The sequence below is a fragment of the Myotis daubentonii genome, chromosome 1 (assembly GCF_963259705.1).
Source record: "Myotis daubentonii chromosome 1, mMyoDau2.1, whole genome shotgun sequence".
Taxonomy (NCBI): Eukaryota; Metazoa; Chordata; class Mammalia; order Chiroptera; family Vespertilionidae; genus Myotis; species Myotis daubentonii.
This window is the reverse complement of record NC_081840.1, coordinates 42,798,626-42,821,653: the sequence shown is the minus strand read 5'-3', so window position 1 is coordinate 42,821,653 and position 23,028 is coordinate 42,798,626. Positions and strand designations below refer to the sequence as shown.

Below are 23,028 nucleotides of genomic sequence, written 5' to 3'. Positions count from 1 at the left end.
CATGAGCTTTGACCGCAGCTCCGACGCCATGATGTAGCCTTTCTTCTCCTTGTCCGCCATCAACATGGCCAAGAGAATTTCCTTCTTTGGGTCCTCTTGTTTTATTTGCATGTGCATAATGGTCAGGAAAGTGGAGAAATCCAGCTCTCCATTTCTGTCTAGGAAACCCCCAAGCACAGCAGAGTGAGCAGGGAGGAAAAGGCTCGCCACCTGCCTCCGGCCCCAGCCCTCCTGGCCGGCTCCCGGGCCACGGGACCCAGGAAGAGCCCTGTGGTGGCAGTGAGGAGGATACAGGCCCTCTCCTGAGGTCCCACCTCGGATATGCCTCCGTGACTCCTCCCAACATTCCTCGGGGCCTGTGGGTATCATCTGCCCATTGTGCCCACCAAGGAGACAGGAGTTCTGAGGGGGCAGTGCCTCCCAGAGCAGTGGCAGGACCAGGACGGAGCCCACCTCCTCTGCTCCCTTCCGGGTGCTGCTCTGGTGCCCTGAACTGGAGGGCATTCATCTACGTCCACCCCCTTCAGCAGCCGCCGCTGCACACCCACAGAGATGGTCAGGTGACCCCACCGGGGCCTCAAGCCCAGTCCCCCCGCCCCCCGGGCTGGTTGCTTGCCTTTTCCCTCACTGCACCCACCCCAGCTCCCAGCCCAGGCCCCTCCTCTGAGCATGTGTGGGGGCCTGGGCCCTGGCCTGGCCGGGGTAAACTGCCGGAAATTGGAACTTCCCCTGACCACAGCTTCCTGTTTGGAGGCAGTAACCAAAGGAAAACGCCACCCCTGGGCGGTGGACACGGACCGCAGTCACTGAGCGCCCGTCACTGGGCTCTCAGCCTCCAGAGGCCGTCCTGGCCCAGCCTGGCCACCCAGCGCTGCTGCAGTCACGCTCTGATGGGACCTGGGGGTAACCCCAGCAGATGGTGGGGACCCACCTGAGAGATGAGGAAACAGGTTCAGGTGGCTCTGGATCAAGTGATCTTTCCAGGCCACTCCCTTTCTCTGGGCCAGTCTTTCCTTCCTGAGTGTCCAGCTACCAAGGCAAACAGCCACCCCAGCCTCTGACACCTGCCGGGAGCCAGTCCATCCTTGCTGTTTCAAGGGACCTGGCATATATGGCATACGGTTCTTAATATGTTTGCTCACCTTCTTGGTGCTGTGTTTTAACCAAGGTCACCTCTCCGAGAAAGGTTGTTTCTCCAGGTAGGAATTTTTCCCTGAAGTCAGGGAGGGGATGCCTCTCCTAGAAAGGTTGTTTCCCCAGGTAGGAATTTTTCCCTGAAGTCAGGGAGGGGATGAAACTACTTAACTAAGTGCCAGGCGGGTAGTTAATCACTACAAACAATCATGCTTAAGCTACATAATCTTTACTCCCTGGAATGGAGATAAGAAACGCCCTAACCTTTGTAATAGAGATTGATAGGATTGAATCAACTGGTATAAATACAGATGTAACAAGACAGCAAGAGACAGAACTCAGAACACAAAACTGAGAACACAGGGCTTGGAAGACAGGACCAAGAGAGACAGAGCCTAGGCACAGAACCTACACAGAACGTTCTCTAGAGACAGAAGAACTTCGCTGGAGAGAGCATGCCGGAGGATCCTGGACAGGGACTGGCCTCGGAGCCTGGAGGCGGAGCCTGGCGAGAGAGCATGGCAGGGGATCCTGGACTGAACCTGACTGCGGAGATTGGCAGGAGAGCCTGACTAGAACCTGGTGACCGAACCTGGCTGGAGAACCTGAGCAGAACCTCTCTGGAGATCCTAACCAGAACTTCGCTAGAGATCCTGACCAGACCCTGACAAGAGAACCCAGCTATGATGATCAACTGAACTCAGTCTTCATGTCATTCCTTCTTTGCCGACTCCGTCCACACCTTTGGGGACCCCTGGACCTGCTGGGGTTGGACCCCAGCAGACACCCTCTTGTTTCTTAAAAAATAACAAACCCAACTTGTTTGCATCTGGTTATAAAAGTCCTATATGCCCCTCTTTTAAAAAAATACAGGACACAACAATAAAGGGAATGAAAATCATCCATAATCCCAGCGCCTAGAGAACCCCTTGGCAATGTTCTGGCCGGGTTTCCGTCCACCTTCTTCCTCCCGGTGCTGCATAGAAGGCGGGTCTGCAATCAGAAGAATTGGCTCCGACTCTGATTCTGCCATTGGCCCGAGCACGTGGGCAAGGCCCCCACGGCTCCGAACCCTGGTATTTGCCCGTGAAACAGCGCCTTCTCCATGGGTGGGTTGTGCTGAGCACATGACATGGACACAGGAATAAAACTGTTCTGGCGAAGTGACTTGGGGGTCACTGTTACGCTTCCTGCGGAGTTTGGAACCTTGGCGGAAAGCTTTCGTCCCAGGCCGCTCTGTGAGCTGAGGGTTCAAGGAACCCGAGTGATGCACAGCACACCTGGCCAAATGCCTCCACAGCTCCCGGCTGGAGACCGCTGCTACCGCCGGCCTGTCTGACCTCTGACCTGCTCTCACATCCACCATCTGTACCCACGGTGGGCTCTTCCCAAGGACCACAGCTGCCGGGCTCCAGGCCCACCCACCAGCCCAGCCCACTTCTTCCCCAGCCCCGGCCCAGCCCACTCACCTATCTTATGAGTCTGCAGGTGCCGCTGCACCTCCCCTGGTGTTGGGCTGGCCCCCAGGCACCTCATCACCACCATGAGGTCTGTGGCTTTTATCTTCCCCCGCTGCTGCTTGTCATACAGGGAGAAGCATTCCTTGTACTCTGTGCACAGCCAGGAGGGGGAGTCAGGAGCACTCCTTCACCGCCCCCCCCCCCACACACACCCTCTCTTCTCTCCTCCCCTTTCTTTTCCCTCCCCCTCCCTGTGCCCACTCCCTCTGTCCCCCTTCCCATCACAAGTAAAAATACAGGACTGCCAAGTTCAATTGAACTTCCAATGAATAATGAACACATTTTTAGTATAAGTACGTACCAAATTTTTGCACGGGATACACTTATACTAAAAAAGTATATGTTGCCTGGCTGGTGTGGTTCAGTGGTTGAGCATCAACCCATAAACCAAGAGGTCACTGTTCCATTCCTGGTCAGGGCACATGCCTGGGTTGTGGGCTCCATCCTCAGTAGGGGGCCTGCAGGAGGCAGCTGATTGATGTTCTTTCTCATCTATGTTTCTACCTCTCTATCCTTCTCCTTTCCTCTTTCTTTAAAATAAATAAAAACATATATATATGAATGTCTTATAAATAAAATAAATAAATTTAAAAAAGTATTTGTTGTTTCTCTGGCCTTAAATTTAACTGAGTGTCCTGTATTTTATCTGGCCATTCTGTCCCCTCCCTCTCTCCTTTCTCCTGCTCCCTTCCCCTCCTTTCCGACCCCCTTTCTCTTCCCTCCCTTCCCCTTCCTCTGCTCCCCCTTTTCTCCCTCCCACAACTGACTCAAACCACTGGGAAGCTGTCCTGCCCCCTAGGGCCAGCCCAGGGAGACAAGGAGCCCACCGCAGGCATCCGGACACCCGGGACCTTTGCAAAGACAACGCATGTGGGAAAGCAGAACAACAATGCCCCTGGGTTACGGAGCCGACCAGAAAGCCCCCTGGGAAGTCCTGGCCACAGTGGCTGTCATGTGGGGCGACAATTATTACAATTATGGGCACTTCTGAGTCCACTGCTCCAGATCCCGCCTCCAGGCTCAACTCTCAAGCTGCCCTGTGACCCCAGCCCTGGCCCTGCTCCGAGAGACTTGGGGGGAGGGGCCCAGGATGTTTTCTCAGCTCTGACTAAACCCCCTGGCAGCTCTCTTCCAACCCTTCCTCCCTAAATGGAGACGGAATGGCCTCAGGAGCTAAGGCCTCTGTTGCCCAGCCTCACAGCCCAGGGAGCAGGGCCCCACCTGCCTCTGTCCCCAGCTCCCAGCTCTGGAGGAACACCCCTGGGCCCTCCCACAGAGATTCTGACTCCAGAACTGGGGGTGGGACTGCCATCGGTGGGGCCTCTGCCTGGGGGGTGGGGGTGGGGGTGGGGGTGGGGACTCTGACTTGACAAGTGAGGTGCATGCCAGTGATGCAACTCTTCCCAATGAATGTGCTATTATTCAATCTGATGAGTGATCTACTATTAAACTAGTTCTTACCCTGTACAAATTACACTCATTAAACTCAAACCTCTTTCAAATCTTCAGCACTACTGATTGCAACAGGGTCATCTTTTAAGGGTTTTTTTTCCTCCACAAATGCAGGGGTTGGAACATTATTTGATCTTACATGATTTAATAACTAGAGGCTCAGTGCATGAATTCGTGCACTGGTAGGGTCCCTCCGCCTGGCTGGTGATCGAGGCCTTTCGGGGGGCCGGCTGGCCAGGGGGAGGGACTCTGGGAGGTTGGCCTGTTGGCTCCCCCCGCCCCTGATTGGAGTCTGGCGGAGGGGCCATGAGAGGTTGGCTGTAGGAACGCACTGACTACCAGGGGGCAGCTCCTGCCTTGAGCGTCTGCCCCCTGGTGGTCAGTGCACGTCATAGTGACTGGTCAACTGGTTGTTCTGGTCATTTGGTCATTCAGTCTTAATGGTTGCTTAGGCTTTTATATATATACTAGAGGCCCGATGCATGAAATTGTACAAGAGTAGGCCTTCCTTCCCCCTGCTGCCGGTACTGGCTTCCCTCTGGCACCCGGGACCCGGGTTTCCCTCGCAGCCCAGGCTTCTTCCGGAAGGACCTCTGGTCTAATTAGCATATTATGCTTTTATTATTATAGATTATTATAGATAGATGGCTGATTTTAGCAACAAGTTGACAAAATTTCTAAAGCTCATGCTCGCTAGAGCAAGCTGGCCCCAGCACAGGTCTGGGTGCCACCCAGGCTGCACCAGGCCCCGTGTCAGGTGCATGACTGACATTATCCTCTCTGTCGCTCACAGCAGCCTGGTGTGGCGTCATTATCCCCACTTCACAGATGAGAAAACTGAGGCTCAGAGGCGGTAGGAGCCCAGGCCTCCAAGGCTCCTGTTCTCCCCACTGCAGCAGGCTACCTCTGTCCCATCTGTCATTCGTTCATTAAACATTAGTGGCCACTTTCTTGGTGTCAGACACTGGGATACAAAGGGAAGTTTGCCTTTCCTTCTGGAACTTCAGAGGCCCCAGAGGGAGGGTCAGCGAGCCTCAGAACCAGAGGTGGGTGGGGGACGTAGGCTGAGCGAGACTCCACTCAGTCTTGCCTTGAGACCTGGGCATGAGAGGCCCTGCCCTGGACCTTGTGTTTTAGAACTCCTTGATCTGGCCTCCTCTTGGGGTGAGACTGTGAGGAGGTCTATGGGGAGGTGCCCACTGGAGCCTGCAACCCATTTACCCACCCACTCGTCCTTCTAGACCAGTGATGGCGAACCTATGACAGAGGTGACACGTGAACTCATTTTTTTGGTTGATTTTTCTTTGTTAAATGGCATTTAAATATATAAAATAAATATCAAAAATGTAAGTCTTTGTTTTACTATGGTTGCAAATATCAAAAAATTTCTATATGTGACACGGCACCAGAGTTAAGTTAGGGTTTTTCAAAATGCTGACACGCCGAGCTCAAAAGGTTCGCCATCACTGCTCTAGACCGAGCTCTGGGCACTCAGAACTCTGGAATCCCTACCCAGCTAACCCTGAGCCCACCCAGGGCCCGCAGACCCAACCTGAGCTATGTGGGGCCTCCCTGAGCTAGGTCTGGGCCCTGAGCTCTGTGTAACCCAGCTCTCCCCTTGGCCTTGTGGAAACGGAAGCCTGCTTGCGGACTCAGGGGATGCAGTGCTCCACACCCCAAAACCAGGCTTGATGTCAGGTGGAGGGACCTCAGAGACTACCTAGGCCGACCTCCCACCTTACAGGTGGGGAGACTGAGGCCCAGAGAGAAGGGTGCTGGGTGGGGGTGCAGACCTGGGCTCTTTGCTCTGCCTCGGCCGAGTACAAAGCCCTCCTCTTGGGCTCTCAGCCGGCCAGTTAGTTGTGTTTCTCTCTCCGGCCCCTCTCCCTCCCTCCCCCCTGGTAACGCACACGGACAGACATAGCACCAACCTTTCCACCTGTGAGCCTACCCCGCCTCCACCCAGCAGGGCCTCTCAGCAGCGAAGGCCTCTTACCTGTGGGTGGGCCCACCTCCCCCCCTGGCACCTTTTTCCCACCAACACAAACTGAGCAGAGCAAATTGCTTAATGAGACCCATATTTCCCTGTGAGTTGCTAATTAAAGAGCAAACCCAACCTACCATTAATTTGGTCCTGGGAAAGAAACTTGGCCTGCAGCAGACAGAGGAAACAGTCAGGAGGGGCTCCGTGAACTGCCCCCCATCTCCCCCTACCCGCCCCCCTCCAAGCCCGGCAGGTGACACAGAGCCTAGCTTACCATCTCGGGGCCTCCTCTGCACCCCTGAGCTCCCTGCTCCCAGGACTGCTTTCTTGGTTTCCTTCCTCCCGGCTTCAAGTCCTAAGTCCGCCAAGCTGGGTGGAGGCCCCTGTAATAAATCCGCGGCTGCCATGGAGACCAGGCCCAGCGCCAGGGCTCGGATTCCCGCTTCCCCGCACAGCTGATGCCCAGCAAGGCCTGGGCAGAGCAGCAGGTTGGGTTTTGAGAAAACGGGGCTGCAGAAGGGCTCCCAGGGCTCGGTCCTGCCCCGGGAAGCTGAAGCTCTGGACAAACGTTCCTTCCTGGGAGCCCTCCCTGGACACGGAGAAGAGGTCAGTGACACACAAAGAGCGGGGCCGGCCGGGATGGGGTGCCCTGGGCCCTGCCCTGGGCCGGTCTGGGTGGCGGTGTCTTTTCTTTCTCTCCTGGGACTAAGCAGGGAGCTGGCAGGGGCGGGTGCTGAGCGCACTGTCTTATCTAAGAGTCATCACAAGCCAGCTTGCAGGCGGGGAGGAGACCCACCTCGATGGCACGGCCCAGCGATGGCCGCTGCCACTGTCCCAGCTTGGAGCAGGGACGCAGGCTTCGGTGCCTCGGGTTGGATTCGGTTCCTCCCCCGCGTGCCCTTTGCTGCGTGGGCTTGGCCTGTCACTGCACTGCTCTGTGCCTGTTTCCTGGACGGGCCTCACATAGGACTGTGTACGACCCCATGGCGCGGCAGGGGCCTTCTCCTCGTGCCGGTTCCCCAGCTGGGGCGTCCGGCCCACGGCGGGCTTCCCGGGGGCTCAGAGGGAGGCCTCTTCGGTGACTTCCCGGCCAGGAAGCTCCTCCTTTTCTTCCTTTCCCTTCTCTCCCCTCCGCAGCCCCCACTCCTTCCGGCAGAAGCTGCTGACTCCCCATTTCCTCAGTGGTTTGTGCTCCCCCCCACCCCAACACACACACACACACACACACACACACACACATGCACGCACACACACACTGAGGAAGTGAGGGCAGTGTGGGGCGGTCCCTGGAGCTGCTGAGCTGGGCACAGCTGGGTTCTCACCTCCCGGCTCCTTGTCCGCAGCTGGTGGCTGCCCTGTCTGTGGGCCCCAACTCCAGGGTCCGCGCACTTTGCCAGGCCCTGCAGGTACCGCCACAGGGGTTGTGCGGTACAGGGGTCCTGGCCGGGGGTGAGTGGGTCCCAGCGAGGCTGCGCGTGCCCAGAGGAAAGGGAATCTCGCTAATCAGCCCAAGCACATGGATGCGCGGGGCCCTCCTTTCTGACCACCTCCATGCGAAAGGTTCTCTTTCACCCAAAACTGGGTGGAGTCACCTCTTCGCACCTGTTTCTAGTCCTAGGTTCAGCTGGGGGATTCTGATCCTTCCTGTTGGGGCTGAGAAGAGGAGGGGGTCAGGGTGCAGGAGGCCGAGAGGGGGAACTTCTCACTAACAGCTATGTGGGGGGAGAGGGGAAGGACAGCCAGGTGGGGCCCGGGAAGGGCAGGGGGTAGGGCTGAGCCTTGCGGGGAAGCTGGAGGGGCCAGGCCAAGCGCATGCTGAGTCGCCCTGCGCTTGGGAAGGGGCTGGTGGGAGGAGACAGGCACTTCCTGTGTGTAAGTCAGTGTGTGCTGGGCTCAGGGCCGTGTGCGAAGGGTTTGCACTGGCGTGCCCTTGCCAACTCCTCCCTTAGGTTTCTATGCGTCTCCAAGGCGTGTCCCTCATGTGCTGGAAACCCCTGCACCAGGGTGGTGGCTACATGAGGGTTCACTATGCAAGTCCATCCGGCTGCCTGCTGTCCCGTTGTGTGTACGCCACACTTCAACTCAACAGGGAAAAACAGAACCCCCTCCGTCCCACCGAGGGCGCGGGGGGCTGCGATGTTCACCTGAAGGGCCCCCCCACCGGGTTTCTGATTCAGCAGGTGGAGTGGGGCGAGAATTGGCAGTTATCTTGATGCTGCCAGTTGGGACCACACTTGGAGAATCACTGGCCTAGTTTTCCAGTGGAGTGAAGCCAGGTGGAACTAGGAAGTATTTCTAGCCCAGCGGGAGTGACTCAGTGGTTGAGCGTTGACCTATGAGCCAGGAGGTCACAGTTCAATTCCCGGTCAGGGCACAGGCCCCAGTTGCAGGCTCGATCCCCGGTAGGAGCGTGCAGGAGGCAGCCAATCAATGATTCTCTTTTATCATTGATGTTTCTATCTCTGTCTCCCTTTCCTCTCTGAAATCAAGAAAAAAACATTTTAAAAAAGTGTTTCTAGGGAAACATTTCCAGTGAAGTGCCCAGAGAGCTCTATCAAAAGGAACATAGCCCTAGCTGGTTTGGCTCAGTGGATAGAGTGTCAGCCTGTGGACTGAAGGGTCCTGGGTTCGATTCTGGTCAAGGGCCCATGCTCGGGTTGTGGGCTGAGTCCCCAGTAGGGGAACCAATCAATGGTTCTCTCTCATCATTGATGTTTCTCTCGCTCTCTCTCTCTCTGAAATCAATAAATATATATATTTTAAAAGGGACATTAAATCTCTAAGCCTCTAATAATTTGCTGGGATTTCTTTTTCATTCTAAATATGTTGACTCTTGAACAACACGGGCTTGAGCTGCATAGGTCTACTTCCTATGTGGATTTTTTTTCAGTAAATACTGTAAACGTATTTCCCCTTATTTTTCTTTTCTTTTTTTAAAATATATTTTTATTGATTTCAGAGAGGAAGGAGAGGGAGAGACAGAAGTATCAATGATGAGAATCATTGATTGGCTGCTTCCTGCACACCCCCCATTGGGGATCGAGCCCACAACCTGGCATGTGCCCTCGTACTGACAGACACAGGTGATTGAATGGCTTGCGGTAGCAGAGCTGGGAGGTGCCCGTAGGTCACAGACACTCCCCCCCTCCTCTACTTCCCCCCCCTCCCCCCTCCCCCCCCCCTGCCCATCTGAGGCTTTTCTTTCACACAGCTGTTTTCTGAAGTTGCTGCTATTGCCAGGTGTACAAACTGAGATACTACTTAAAAAAATTTTTTTTTAATATTTTTTTTTATTGATTTCTGAGAGAGGAAGAGAGGGAGAGAAAGACAGAAACATCAATGATGGCTCCAGATGGTTTGGCTCAGTGGATTAGCGTCTGCGGACTGAAAGGTCCTAGGCTCAATTCCTCTCTCTCTCCTCCCTTCCTCTCTGAAATCAATAAAAATTTATTTTAAAAAAGATGAGAATCATTGATTGGCTGCCTCCTGCATGCCCCACACTGGGGATCAAGTCCACAACCCAGGCATGTGCCCTGACCAGGAATTGAACTGTGACCTCCTGGTTCATAGGTTGATGCTCAACCACTGAGCCACGCTGGCCGGGCCTTTTGCTTTTCTTAATAACATTTTCTTTTCTCTAGCTTTGCTTTATTAATAAAAAATATGTATTAAGCAACTATGTTGTCAGTTGGGCTTCTGGTCAACAGTAAGCTATTAGAATAGTCAGCCTTCCACACCTGTGGATTTTTAGTCACAGATTGAAACTGTTTGGCCCTGGCTGGGCAGCTCAGTTGATTGAAGAATCGTCCCATACACCAAAAAGGTGGTGGGTTGGATTCCTGGTCAGGGCACATAACCAGGCTGAGGGTTTGATCCCAGGAGGCAACTGATCAATGTTTCTCTTTCCCTCCCTTCCTCTATTTCTCTAAAAAAAACCCACGTTTGCCAACATATTAAAAACAAAAAAAGAAAAACACTGGATCCATGGATATGAAATCCAAGAATATAAAGGACCAGCTGTAGCTAAGTTTTGGGGGAGTCAGAAGTTATATGCAGAATTTTGACTCTGCAGGGGGTCAGTATCCCTAACCCCCATGCTGCTCAAGGGCCAACTGTATCCACTTTTATCCCCAAGCTTTTGTTCCTTTTTACTGTTTCCTTATTAAGGGCCCTTCAAATTGTACACGCTCCAGGCCCCACGCAACCAGGCCTGTGCCTGATCAGATGTCTATTAAGTCCCAAGGGTTTGGAGGGGCAGCGTCCTCCAGATAGGGAAGGAATCAAATGAGGTTGCCAGGCAGGTGGGGGCACCAGGGCTTAAAGGTGCAGTCTCCTGCCCAGCGCCCCTCCTGTTGAATGATAACAGCCCAGAAGTTCCGGACAACCACCTGGGGGAAGAGGCCGAGACCTTTCATGATCAAGAGCTGAGGCCGGAGAGATCAGTGATTGGCCCAAGGCTGAGCACTGACCTCCAACAGACCAAACAGACCAGCTCCCTCCTTTGCCCGGAAGGGCACCCTCTCTGCTCCAGCCTCTGGACCAGGCTGGCAGCACAGCTGGGAGACTCCTTGTACCATCTCTGAGGGCAGGTCTGGAGATGCCCTATCCTGGCCCCCGAACCCCCATTCTCCTCTGAAGAGGGCTGGGACTGACCTAGGCCCTTCTCACCGCCACCTCTCCCCAACCCAGGGATCCTACAAAGTGGCACGGAGGGCCGGTGGCAGCACCTGCTCCTGGCCAGATGGGGCTGAGTGGGCCCTTGGGGTCTGCCCAGTGCTCATGCCTGGGCCCCAGACCAGCCACTCTCCCTTGCTCTAGGGACCGCCCTCCCTCCTGCTTCCCCAATTCACAAAGCAGCAGCCCCAGCCAGGCTTGGCTTCCACACTGCCTTTGTTCACACCTCTCCCCACCTGATGCTGCCAGCAGACAGGGACTGACCAGGGGCTGGGGGACCTCCGAGGGGGCTTCAGAGGGACCCCAACATGAAAGGAGAATCTGAGGCACGGGGCTCCCTGAGAACACAGGAGAGGAGGCAGGTCTGGGGAAAGCAAGAGAGGCCCCTTTGAGACCCACAGGTACATGGGGGCCAGTGCTGGCTGGAGATGAGGCTGTGAGGCCTGCTGCTGTGTGAAGTTTGCAGTGCCTGGGAGAAGGGGGCGGGGGCACCCTGCTGGGAATGAGGCTCCCTTTTCTGGGAGAAAGGCCCAGGCAGAAGGCTGAGATTCAGACCAAGACAAGGCTGCCTGGAGAAAGGCTCAACCCTGCCCCCGCCCGCTGCAGGAGTTCGGAGAACAGCCAGTGTGAGCTGGGCATCGGATGCAGCTCAGAGCCTGCAGTCAGGCTACTGCAGTGGGGCCACAATTCTCCTGGAGGCAGAGCGGCTGGAGTGCGACCACTGCCAGACCACGCAATCTGCTGGTGGTTAGGGGAGTGGGCTGGCCTGTGGGCCCTCGGGGTTGGGTGGCTCAGCACCCCATGCAACCTGAGGTGGGGTGAGGGCCCAGGGTATACATATCCCTTCCAGGGTTCGAGGACAGTGTCAGGATGGAACTACTCTATCCCTCGGCTGCCCAAGAGGAGACTGCAACCAGCCCACCGACCCTCTTTGGAGCCCTTGGCCCATCTAGTGCAAATGAAGCCGAGAGGGAGGTGCTTGCTCAGCGATACACAGAACGTCCTTGTGGCCTATGTGATCTGGCTTCCGGGGTCAGGGTGGGCCCGAGGAGTGGGCCAGATGGTGGGTGACACACCAAATGCCCTCCCCACGCCCTCCCCAGGCCTCTCCTGTACGGTCTCAGAGAACTTCCCAGGAAGAAGGCGTCAGCCTTGAGCAGTGAGAGTGAGAGGGAAGGCAGTGCCCACATCTTGGCCTAAAACAAAATCCCATCTTGAAAAGATCCAAACCAAACAGAAACTTGCCCAGAACAACGGAGTCTCCTGATGATGTACACCACGCACGCGCCCATGCACACACAAACACACCCATCCGTGCGCACAATGTGTACTCACTCATGTTCTCAGTTGTGGTTACACACGTGGGTGGACACCCACGCACACACTCATGTGCATGCACATATACACACAAACACGCACATGTACACACACACCCTGTGTTCAGACACCCTCTATGGCCCATCTCCTGCCCGACAGAGCACCAGTGGCTGATGCCAGGGACTCAGTGTCGGCTGCTGACGTGGAGGGTGTAGAAGGCCCAGGGCTCAGGGACGTAGATGACGCCCGGGTACTTCTTCCTGAGTACTGGGTCACTCCACAGCCAGGCGACCCAGAGCGCCACCAGCAGGAGAGTGAGGGCGAAGGAGTAGAAGAGGAAGAGGCCGTTGCTGTCCAGGAAGAGGCGCTTGCGCTTCTGGTGCAGGACGAGGGCCAGCATGGCGAAGAAGGTGAAGATGAAGAGGATGAAGATCTGGCCCTCGGTGACCAGGTACCTGAAGAGGCCAGTGAGGTGAGGCGGGTGCTATGACAGCCCTGCTTGGCACCCTTCCCGCCACCCAGGTACCAAGCTGCCCCAGTCAGAATAGCTCATCTAATAAGGGCGCTCAGGAAACCATAACACTCTGAGCCACAGCCCATTTGGCTTGAATAGTTACTATTTTTTAAAATGTTGAGTTTGTTGCCAATATTTAAATAACAGAGTGCCTGAAAATGTGAATTTCTGGTTTGTCTGGTCACATTAGACTTGCATTCTCATGTGACAATAACTGATTAGAGGGGAAAGCAGTGGCCCCCGTTAGAGCATTATTCTAGTTTGCCACAGTCCCCACCATTCCCTGTTGCCTCGCTTGATGTCTGCTTGATACACTAACTTGGTTCCTGTAGGCATTTGAATTTGGAAATGCACCTGCAATTTATGGGGGTTGTCGTTACTGTCTCCTTGCTTGCAGGCTGGGACACAGTCTCAGATCTCCCAGCGTTCTTTGCAGCTCCAAAGGCAGCACCTAGCACATGGCCAGGAACTCAGGGACACTTGTTGGAGGGCTGCAGAGAGGCTATCTGGTCCAATTCCCTGCCTCTACAGCAGCGGTTCTCAACCTGTGGGTCGTGACCCCTTTGGCGGTCGAACGACCCTTTCACAGGGGTCGCCTAAGACCATCCTGCATATCAGATATTTACATTACGATTCATAACCGTAGCAACATTACAGTTATGAAGTAGCAACGAAAATTTTGTGGTTGGGTCACACCCTGAGGAACTGTATTTAAAGGGCCAGAAGGTTGAGAACCACTGCTCTAGAGAGAACCCCAATGCTGACCCATTCAAGAACTATAGCTCTGCAGGTGTGTGACCTTGGGGAATTTACATGACATCTTAAAGCCTGGTTTCTTACTCATAAAGGGGGCATACGTGGCCCTATTTCTCAAGGCTGCTGACAAGAGCTGTGTCCTGCGCTTGGCGGCTGGTACTACGGTGGCTATCACGGCACTGACACGCTGTGGCTGCGAGTTGGGCAGGAAGCTCTTTCCCAGTCGGACCTCTTGCCCTCTTGCTGTAGCTGACACCCATTTCTTTTAATCCCGTCTTCAGGGGGCACACAGGGTCACCCTGGCGGACCCTCTCAGCCAGTCAGGGGACAGACCCTGGAGGGGGGCTGCAGCTGTCCCGGGAAGGAGGTCCTTTCCACTTGATGAAGGCTTCCCATTAGAGAAGGGCCAGTCCTTCCTGTGACACCCACAGCACTCCCCCCCACCTTCAGGGCGGAAGTGACAGGAGGGGTAGAGCTTGCTCCTCTGCAATGGGAAGACAGAGCTGGAGGGAAGACAGGTGGGGAGCTCCTGAGGCCATGGAATTAGCTGTCACCACCACGTGCTTTACAGTCAATAAAGGCCTCCCCTCTCCCCTGCATTCTCACCATCTCCTGAGGGGGAGACAAGCAGGCATCTCCCCGTTTCACAGGGAAGGGTACCGAGACCCGGGCTCCACAGGGCGTGGTGTCAGAGATGGAGTTTCTTGCCCCAAAGTTGCACTGGGGTTCTGGGAGGCGGGCACAGGGTAGAGGGACATGCGGATGGAAAGAGCAAACTCAGGCCTGGCTTCCTGGTAACAGACAGGCCCCCACAGGCCACGGTCCCCCCTAGAAGAGGGAGCAGGGCTCCAACAGGGAGGTCGCACCTGCGGTCACATCGCAGCTCTGCGGTCAAGAGCACGTTTTCACTGCCTGGCTCACTGCGTGCGCCCTGCACCCTCCTACCCAGGTCCCATGTCCACTCACCAGTAGTACAGGCCACTGGGCACCACCAGGAGCAGGGCCGCCCCTGGCACTGAGCTCTCGGCTTTGGTGGGAGTGAAACAGCCGCTGAAGTACATGAAGAGGATGAGGAAGAAGGGGATGTACCTGCAACAGGGAAGCCAATGCCTCGGAGGCCTGCCCCTCCCAGCTGCCCCCTCCCCACCGATCCCTGTGCTGGTTTCTTGCAACATCCCATGCAGTGTCCCGGCTGATTCACAGAACGCTGCTTTGGGGAGCACACTCAGGCCCTGCCAGCCTTTCCGGTGCCGGGCTCCAGCCGGGGTAGGAAGGAAGTGGCGAAGAGGCCCACATGCAAACCAGAGGCCACAGGCTGGCGGGGACGGGCTGCTCCTTCCACACTGCTCTGGCCGCCTCCTTCACTGTGTGTGGGGGTGCCTCTGCCTCAGGCAGAGCCCCACAGGAGCCCAGCCTCTCACTGGCCTGGAAGGAGGTGTGTCAGGGAGAGGCCTGAGGTCCAGGTGAACAGAACAGCACCTACTGGGGGCCTCCAAGGAGCTCTGTGAGCCCCTTCGCTCACAGCCCACAGCCTCACCCTCTTCCACGCACACATCTCCCCCGAAAGGACCCCACCTCCTCCCGCACACAGGCTGCTCTGCCCACGCACCCCTTCTCTTCTCACATCCCATCGTGTCTCCTTCCCCACCCTCCTCATGCCCCCAACAGGTGCCCCTACATCCTATGTCCTCTCCTATTTCAGGCCTCTGGGCCTCTCTCCTCCTCCATCCCCAGGGACTGAGGCCTGACACGGTGGGGGCGCGGGGGGGGGGGGGGGGGCATGTTTATCAGCAGGATGGCCTCTTTCTCCATGGGTTTCAGGCTCTCCGGCCGGGCGAGGGCGAGACGGCCGCTCGCTGCCCTCTAGTGGCCGCGGCGGGCACCGCCCGGGAGGAGGTGGAGGGAAGCCAGGGCCCGTCTCTCCAGAGCGGAGCTCACGGCGGGGACGGGGTGGGGTGGGGGTGGGGAGAGAACCCATCCCAGCCGCTGCGCTCGACACCTGGAGGCCCCAGGCCCCGAGTCTTGCCCAGTGTCCCCGGGGCTGGCGGCAGAGCTTGGGGGGGGGGGGGGGGGGGCGCAGGCAGGGCCCTGCGGAGACAGACTGGCCCCATCACTCACCACATGCAGTGGCCCAGGTACTCATCATAGTAGTAAAGCAGCTCGAAGGAGTCGATCTGAGGGCGCAGGGGGACAGGTTAGAGGGAGGTGCTTCGGGGAGGGCGCTGGCCACAAGCCCCCTGGTTCCCCCCCCCCCCCCCCACGCCCAGGCCTCCCCCAGCTGTCCTCACTCCCTGCCCTCCTGCAGAAGGCTCCCCCCACCACCACCCTCCTGGAGGTCAGCGTGCACCCCCTAATGACAGAGTGCCCTCCCTGGCAGAGTGCCTTCAGCAAAGGCCTTCCTTGCACAGTGATGGGCGCGGCATGTCTCTGGCCTCTGGGGCAGGCTGTACCCGCAGGGGTCACATGCGGTGGCAGGGGGTGGCAGCCGGGCTCACCAGCGTCTCGGGCTTCAGATTCTTGATGATGGGGTTCTCGCGGACCGACAGGTGGTGCTGGTAGCCACTGAAGAGCAGGCGGTGGTTCACGGAGTCGCCCACCAGGTGGATGCTGGCGCCCATGATGAAGGTGATGATGCTGATGTAGATGATGGAGCGAGGCAAGGTGCGCGGCGAGCGCTCGATGAGCTGCGGGCAGAGAGAGGCCCAGCAGTAGGGCCGGCCTCCATCACAACAGGAGACACCCTGTGTGCACCCCTCCCTCGCACCTGGGGTGGGATGGACCGCCGGCTGGAACGTCCTCACCAATTGGGAGGTCCCTTGGGCCAGCGCAGCCTCCAGGTTCCCACACCATCCCTGTGAGCCCCGCAGGGCCAAGGGCACAGCAGCCCCTTTCCCCAGAGAGGAAACAGGGGGGCCAGCTCACTGCCCAAGGTTACACACCAGCCACCTATGGCTGTGACTGCCAGGCCTTCAACACAGGCGCTGGGGTCCCAGGTTCAGAACTCCGACCTCCCCCGCTTGTGCCCCAGGCTGGGTGGGTCTGTTGAGACCTTCCAGTTCCTGAGCGACTGATCCATGGCAAACACAAAAAAAATGGCAGGGATGAAGCAGGTGCTTCAGAAATTAAGTTATTTAACCGAGGACCCCTCTGAATGTTGCGATTATACATTTATAACTTTTGGAGATTTGAAATACCTTTCTAACAACAAAATGATGGGGATAGTAGATGGTGACATAGTTTAAGACCCCTTGTGTGGCAAAATGCGAAGCCGGCAGCCCTGGCTAGCTCTGCTCCCGGTGGCATCTCAAAGTCAGGGATCTCCAGGCCAGAGGATCCAGTTCTCCCTCTGTTGCTGCGAGTCCTGTCATCTGGCCCTGACTTGCCTCCCCAAATGGTCTCCCACCTCTTCTGAGGCAACCCAGCCACGCCTGCCTCGCCTCCCAAAATGTGCGATGGTTTCCCAAGCCTGGCCTTGTCTGCAGGTCCTTCTGCTTGAGTGCCTCTCCCACGTCACCCCGCACAGCAGGCTGAGGCCCAGCTCAAACGCCTCTCCTTGAGGCCTTCTCCATCCCTCCCAGCCAGAGGCAGCCCCGCCTCCCCTGAGCCCCGGCTCTGGATCAGGCAGGGGAAGCCTGGGACACGCTCAGTGAGGGTGGGAAGGGAGGGCAAGGCGGCTGGACTGTACCTTGAGCAGGAGAAAGGGCGTGATGACGTTGTAGGCCATGTGGAAGTAGTCCCCCACGCTGGGCTTGTTGAGCGGGAACCATTCGAGAGGGAACACCAGCTGGGGAGAAGGGGAGGAGTGGTGTTCACCAGGCACAGCCCTACGAGGCTCAGGGAGTCGGGCCCCCACCTCCTCCCCCCACCTCCTCCTCATGCTCTTAATTCTCTCTGGGATTTCTTGGGATCCTCTGGGCAGCCCCAAGGCAAAGGTGTTTCCAGACAGAGAAACAGTCCCAGAGCAGGTAGACTTGTCCCCAGGCACACGGTAGATGCAAATCCAGGCCTGACCCTGTCCTGTGTCCCTCTCCCTGTGGGGACCACATAAATGTGCCTGGGTACTGGCCTGGTAGCTGGAAGTTCCTTTGGGACTCAGTGGTGCCACCAACTTTCCTAGTGACCCTGGGCAAGTCCTTCCCCTCTCTAGGGTTTCCCCATCTGTAACACAAGAAATGTGGCCCCGGGGGCCACATGGACTCGTAGGGACCCGGCTCTCTAGTTCCTATGATGATGACAAGCTCTTCTGGTCAGTGGGCCCGGGGGTGGAAATGCCCTATCTACTGAGCAGATGGGCTGCTTCTGAATCAGGTTAAGGGTGTACATTAGGGAAAAAGGAGAAAATGAGTTCTTCAAAATAACCTCAATTCTTCCTTTCCTACCTTCCCTGAGAGAGGAGGCAGGCCAGGGGCAGTTCTTCCTACTGGTCTACCCCTGGAGTCCTGGCCTCGTGGGGGTCAGTGTGAAAACCCTTGTTCACGGTCAAAACATTACGCTCACACACCACCACACCACCACCACCACCAAACTAAACTTCCAGTATCTGTTGATTGAGAACAGGTATAATGACCAAAATTTTCCATTAAAATTTTTATCTCTTTTAACTCAGAAATGCCACATTGGATAAAACTAATCTGTAGAAACTCCTGGAATACAGAAATCTCAATCTCTTTCTCTTTCTTACTCATGTGTGTATACCTCTATATCTATAGCAAGATATACATGGTGGTTGACATATTCTTTGTGATAGCAAAATGCCAGAAATAGGCCAACTCTTCAACCAAATACAGTGGGGCCTTGACTTACGAGTTTAATTCGTTCCATGACGGAGCTCATAACTCAAATTACTTGTATGTCAAATCACTGTGACGTCTGCTGCGCCAACTAGCGGTGGGGTATCTGAAGCTGACTCGTAACTCGAATTTTTTTGAGCTTGCAACTCAAAGCAAAAAATCGGCCGAGAGACGGCTCGTATCTCAAAAAAAACTCGTTAGTCGGGACACTCGTAAGTCAAGGCCCCACTGTATGACTAGCCGAATATACTATAGTACATATTTACAATAGAAGGTTCAGTAGCCATTAACAGAAATGACATCGTATTTGTACCGACATTGAAAGTTCTCCATGATAAAGTAAAATCTCACTTTGGTTAGGAAAAGAAAAAAGATGTGTATGTATGTCTGTACCAGCAGAGAAAGGAGTGGAAGGATGTGCCCCCAACTGTCAGGGATGGGACTAGAAAGGGAGAGTCTCACTTCTCTATACACCTGGGTACGAACTGACCTGTTACAGCTACTACATACTACTTCTATAACTGGTCAAAGGCTTCACTTGGTAGTTATTATCATGCATGTATTTGAAAAGCTCCAGTGTATACACGAACTTTTCAAATGCATATTCTCCCCACAAGCCCACTTGGGGTCAGAGTGGCCACAGCAACTCCGGGCAGGATGAGACTGAGTCCTACTGAGTGAGGAGAGCCAGGAGCAGGCTCTCCTCATCTCTCCCCTCCGCAGAGCACCAGTCTGATGGGCAGCTCCTATGTCCTCCAACATGTGGGACCTTCATGTTGGAAGGGGGCTCAGCGCAGCTAGTTCGCAAGTCTTCTTACAGATGAGGGAACTGAAGCCCAAATGACAGTGACTTGCCCATGTCACCCAAAACCTGACCAGGCATCCTGACTCCTGGCTCAGTCCCTTTTCTTTCTCCTACATAAAAAACAATAACAACACATTTTCAGAAAGGAGAAGCAGCATCCACCATAGCTCTTGCCTGACACACTACCAGGAACGCTGTTCTTCACCCGTTTCGTCTTTGAGTCATGTATACAAGACTGTTAAGGTTGTTACTGACTTGGAACCAGTCAGTATGCGTGTCACTCAGGCACCTCTTTTCTCCTTAAACATTCCAGGTTGCTCTATGGTATCCATAGTTCTTGCTTACATGGCCAGGTAATTCTATACTGAAAACACTTGCGAGTTTTGGCTATTGTAAGCAAAGCTGCAACAAACATCTTTGGGTATAAAGCCTGTTGTCTCTGGCTGATTATGCCTTCAGGCAGATTCTTGGAAGGGATTTTACTAGGTCAGAAGGGATGAACAGCCTGGCTGCCTTGGCTCAGTGGTTGAGCATTGAACCAGGAGGTCACAGGTTCAATTCCCCGTCAGGGCACATGCCCAGGTTGCAGGCTCGATCCTCAGTAGGGGGCCTGCAGGAGGCAGCTGATCAGCGATTCTCTCTCATCATTGATGTCTCTATCTCTCTCTCTCCCCCTTCTGCTCTGAAATCAATTTTTTAAAAATAATAAAAAAATATTTTTTTTAAAAAAAAAGGAGAGATGAACACAGCCGATTCTGGAGATATATATGATGGGAAGGGGCGCACATGCTGGCTCCTCCACTTGCTAGTTGGGTGAGCTTGAGCCAGTTACCCTCTCTATCCTCAAGTCTCCTGTGTCAAGTTGAGATTAATAATAGTGTTGATGTAAGAACTAAATAAGTTTAACCACAGAAAGAGCTTAGAACAGGGTAAGCATTTAGTGTATGTTAGCTGCTATGTCTACCTTACTCTTATCAATATTCATTCAATAAGTACATTGAGCACTTGTCACGCCAGGCGCTATTCTCGGTACTATTACCACCTTGACAAACGGCTTTCCAAAAGGGCTTTGCTAATTCGCACTGTCACCAGCAAATACAAAGTCTCAGCAGTGGATATTGTTGTTTTTATCACCCCCACATGAAAATTAACAATCTGGTACATGGTGGTACCTTCTTCAATTTTTTTCACATTGTTATCTATCTATCTATCTATCTATCTATCTATCTATCTATCTATCTACCTATCCATCCATCATCTATCACCACCAGGGAGGGGCTTTGGTGCTCTTCCAGTATTAACCTTCTCTGTGGAGGCCGCCACCGCACGCTGAGGCATGAAGTGGCCTTGGAGGGAAGGCGGCAGTTTCACAGATGGCCCAAATTACCTGAAGGTCAGTCATATAGAACATGCGAGATCAGCCTGTACTCTTCACCTCCAGAAAAACAGTACTATCCCAAGGCTATGGGGCAGCCAGCGGGAGGCTCTGCTTTCTTTCCCACCCTCCTCTAGCTTGATCCGGAGGTGAGACACGGTGGGCGGCACAGTCTGGCTGCAGAGCCACCATTTCCAATATGGGAGTCGGGCACAGTATGACTGTTCAGGCCCCAGACCCCCTCCCCTACTTGCTGGTAGTTGCCTTACTGGCCGCAGTCACAGGGTCAAAGGACATGAAGTCATCCAGGCCTATTCTCGCAGTTTACCAGTAGGGGGAATGTCTTGTCGAAGGTCACTGAAGGTCACGGAGCTAATTCAAGTCGCACTGTTTCCTCACTGCTGGCTGGGGCTCTGTCCACAGCTTCACACTCACCATGGCAATGGGGCGGCCAAAGTCCAGAACCCAGTTCTGCAGGGTGAAGTAGAACCAGAGGTCAAGGTGAAAGGGAGCCGTGCCGGGGGCCTCCTCAGCCTTGATGGAGCTGTGCCTGGGAAGGAACCAGACGGAGGGCTCAGTGCTTCTCCCTCCCACGGGGACCTCCTCACCACCCCACCCTCCTCAGTGAGCCACGGAAAGGTCTGGGAATTTGGGGGCAGGAGGAAACACACATAATTAAATTCTAGGAAAAGAATTTTGCAGGAAATGCTGGGGTCTGGGCCTGGGCCTGTGGCCAAGGGGAAGGTGTCCTGAAAATGAACTCCAGCTGCCCTGACTCCAGCTTCTCTGTGATTCAGGAAGAAAGCTGCCAAACAGGCATCATAACTGTCGGGTTTTCTCACCTATAAAATGATGAGGAAATCAAACAGGGGGAAGAATGCAAACGCAGCTGAAAAACATGAAACATAACAATGGGTGAGAGTCGCTAACCTTTACTGAACGCTTATTATATATTCTGGGCACTATTTACATTATAGCTGTTTACATGTATTACTTCATTTACCTGTTTTAATCTTCACAGAAACCTTTTGAGATTGGTCTATTGCCCCTATTTTATAAGTGAAAAAACAGAGGCCCAAGGTATGAAGTAACTTGCCCAGTTAACACTGCTAAATATGTGAACCTAAATGATGAGCCTTTAGAGCTTCTATTTTTTAACCTCCAGCCCATTACTGTGTCTACAGTGCTTGGCCTGTGGGGTGGGCATGTGACTTGAGTTGGACCAATCAGAGCCCTCTAGTGAAATCTGCCTCATAGATTGTAGACTAGGATGAACAGGGCCTCCCTCCCCTTGGTTCCTAACCACGAGAAAGTATGAATGGGACTGTGGTATGCCTCTTCTCACCAGTCCACAGTGAGACCTAAGACGGATGCCAGCGGACAGGCTGATGTGAGAGCCATGGCAAGAAGTGGAGCACCATCTGCTAATACATCGTTGGAAGCCTGTCCCTCCTGAGAGGCAGTTAGCCTCGGCTCTTCACAGATGAGCTGAAGTCCAAGGGCCACCTCCTCCAGAAAGGTTCCCTGATGAAGCTTTTCCCTAAGCTCCACTACAGGGACTGCTTCATCTCGAGCTTGCAGCCTGGCCATCACATCACAGGGCTGGGGTTTTCCTCTCTTATCTAGACCCTCAAGAAAAGGAATGACCTTTAAGTTTCTCTCAATTCACCCACCTCCCCATCAGAGTCCAAATCCTCTTCACAGCACCCCTGCTACTACTTGCACACCTCCAGGGACAGGCAGCTCACTACCTCCTAAGATGCTTGAGGTTTGAGTTTTATTGTCCCATTTGTGCCGAGAACAAAAACGATGTGACATGGATTTGTATTCTCCAGAGTTCTCAGCTCAGTGCCTGGTTTAGGCTCAGGGACTACTGGCTGATTTGAAACAATCTCAATTACCAGTTACTCATTCTTTTTAGTGGTAGGCATTAGCTTAAAGGCACCAGAAAGGCTTTCCTGTCAAGGTTGCTATTGCTTCCATGCCTTTCCAGGATCCTTTTCAGTCAATTCCAAGAAGGGCCCCACTGGTAGAGCAGCTGTGAGACTGGGCAGGCAAGCTGTTGGGGGATCTTATCCTCTGGTCGCAGGCAAGACAGGTGGAGGGGCCTTTACCCCAGGTGAGCTCAGTCTTTCTGTGCCCTCGACGCAGTGCCCCCACCGCTGATCGGGTCTGACTGTGCTGTGCTAAGAGCTTCACCTGCACATCTCATCTCATCCTCACAGCAATACCAGGAAGCAGGGCGTTTCCTCTCCTGTTTTACAGATAAGGAGACGGCAGCTTACAGGCACGACGTGCTTAGCCAATGTCACTCCTGCTTAACCAAGGTCTCCCCTTTTTACAAGGAAAAAGGGGAGAAAAAGTCCTGAGAGTGTTCACATTCCCAGTTCCAGGCATTCTGAAGGCCGGGGATTTGACCACATGAGCCAAAACATTCCCTTTTGCTATGACACTACCGTTCACACTGGCTTTCTGTCACTTGCAACCCAAGAGTCCTGAATAGCACAGAATTCAAAACTGGGTCTGCAGGAATTGAAGACCTGTGCTCTTAATCGCTTGCTATTCTGTTCATTTGAATAAGCCATGCAGCATATTAGGAGATCAACTTAGAGAGGGCTCAGTGCAGCCTGGAGCAGTACACACCGCACAGACGGGAGCCTCAAAGCATGGAAGGGTGGATTTAACTAGGCAGAAAAGCAGCAGGAGA

At 54.5% G+C, this 23,028-nt stretch overlaps 2 protein-coding genes across 8 annotated transcripts in view; both read right to left on the bottom strand.

The window, feature by feature from the left end:
• Positions 1 to 6,512, bottom strand: part of CALML4 (calmodulin like 4) — a 10,417-nt gene extending 3,905 nt beyond the window's left edge. The window contains exons 1-4 of one of the 4 annotated variants that reach the window (XM_059697224.1): positions 6,351 to 6,512; positions 6,228 to 6,258; positions 2,604 to 2,744; positions 1 to 158 (exon numbers count right to left, since the gene is read on the bottom strand). The exon at positions 1 to 158 is cut by the window's left edge and continues 31 nt beyond it. In XM_059697224.1, coding sequence (XP_059553207.1) covers positions 1 to 158; positions 2,604 to 2,744; positions 6,228 to 6,258; positions 6,351 to 6,497 — 477 coding nt within the window. In that variant the 5' untranslated portion in view covers positions 6,498 to 6,512. Of the gene's footprint in view, positions 159 to 2,603; positions 2,745 to 6,227; positions 6,259 to 6,348 lie in introns of all 4 variants that reach the window. The other 3 variants (XM_059697196.1, XM_059697204.1, XM_059697214.1) reach the window with 3 other exon arrangements.
• Positions 6,513 to 10,962: 4,450 nt separating this feature from the next.
• CLN6 (CLN6 transmembrane ER protein) overlaps positions 10,963 to 23,028 on the bottom strand; it is a 95,764-nt gene continuing 83,698 nt past the window's right edge. For 2 of the 4 annotated variants that reach the window (XM_059697168.1, XM_059697159.1), the window contains 6 exons: positions 20,757 to 20,871; positions 17,037 to 17,135; positions 15,847 to 16,035; positions 15,470 to 15,525; positions 14,318 to 14,440; positions 10,963 to 12,536 (listed from right to left, as the gene is read on the bottom strand). In XM_059697168.1, the coding sequence (XP_059553151.1) occupies positions 12,266 to 12,536; positions 14,318 to 14,440; positions 15,470 to 15,525; positions 15,847 to 16,035; positions 17,037 to 17,135; positions 20,757 to 20,871 (853 nt within the window). In that variant the 3' untranslated portion in view covers positions 10,963 to 12,265. The remainder of the gene's footprint in view (positions 12,537 to 14,317; positions 14,441 to 15,469; positions 15,526 to 15,846; positions 16,036 to 17,036; positions 17,136 to 20,756; positions 20,872 to 23,028) is intronic. The other 2 variants (XM_059697177.1, XM_059697186.1) reach the window with 2 other exon arrangements.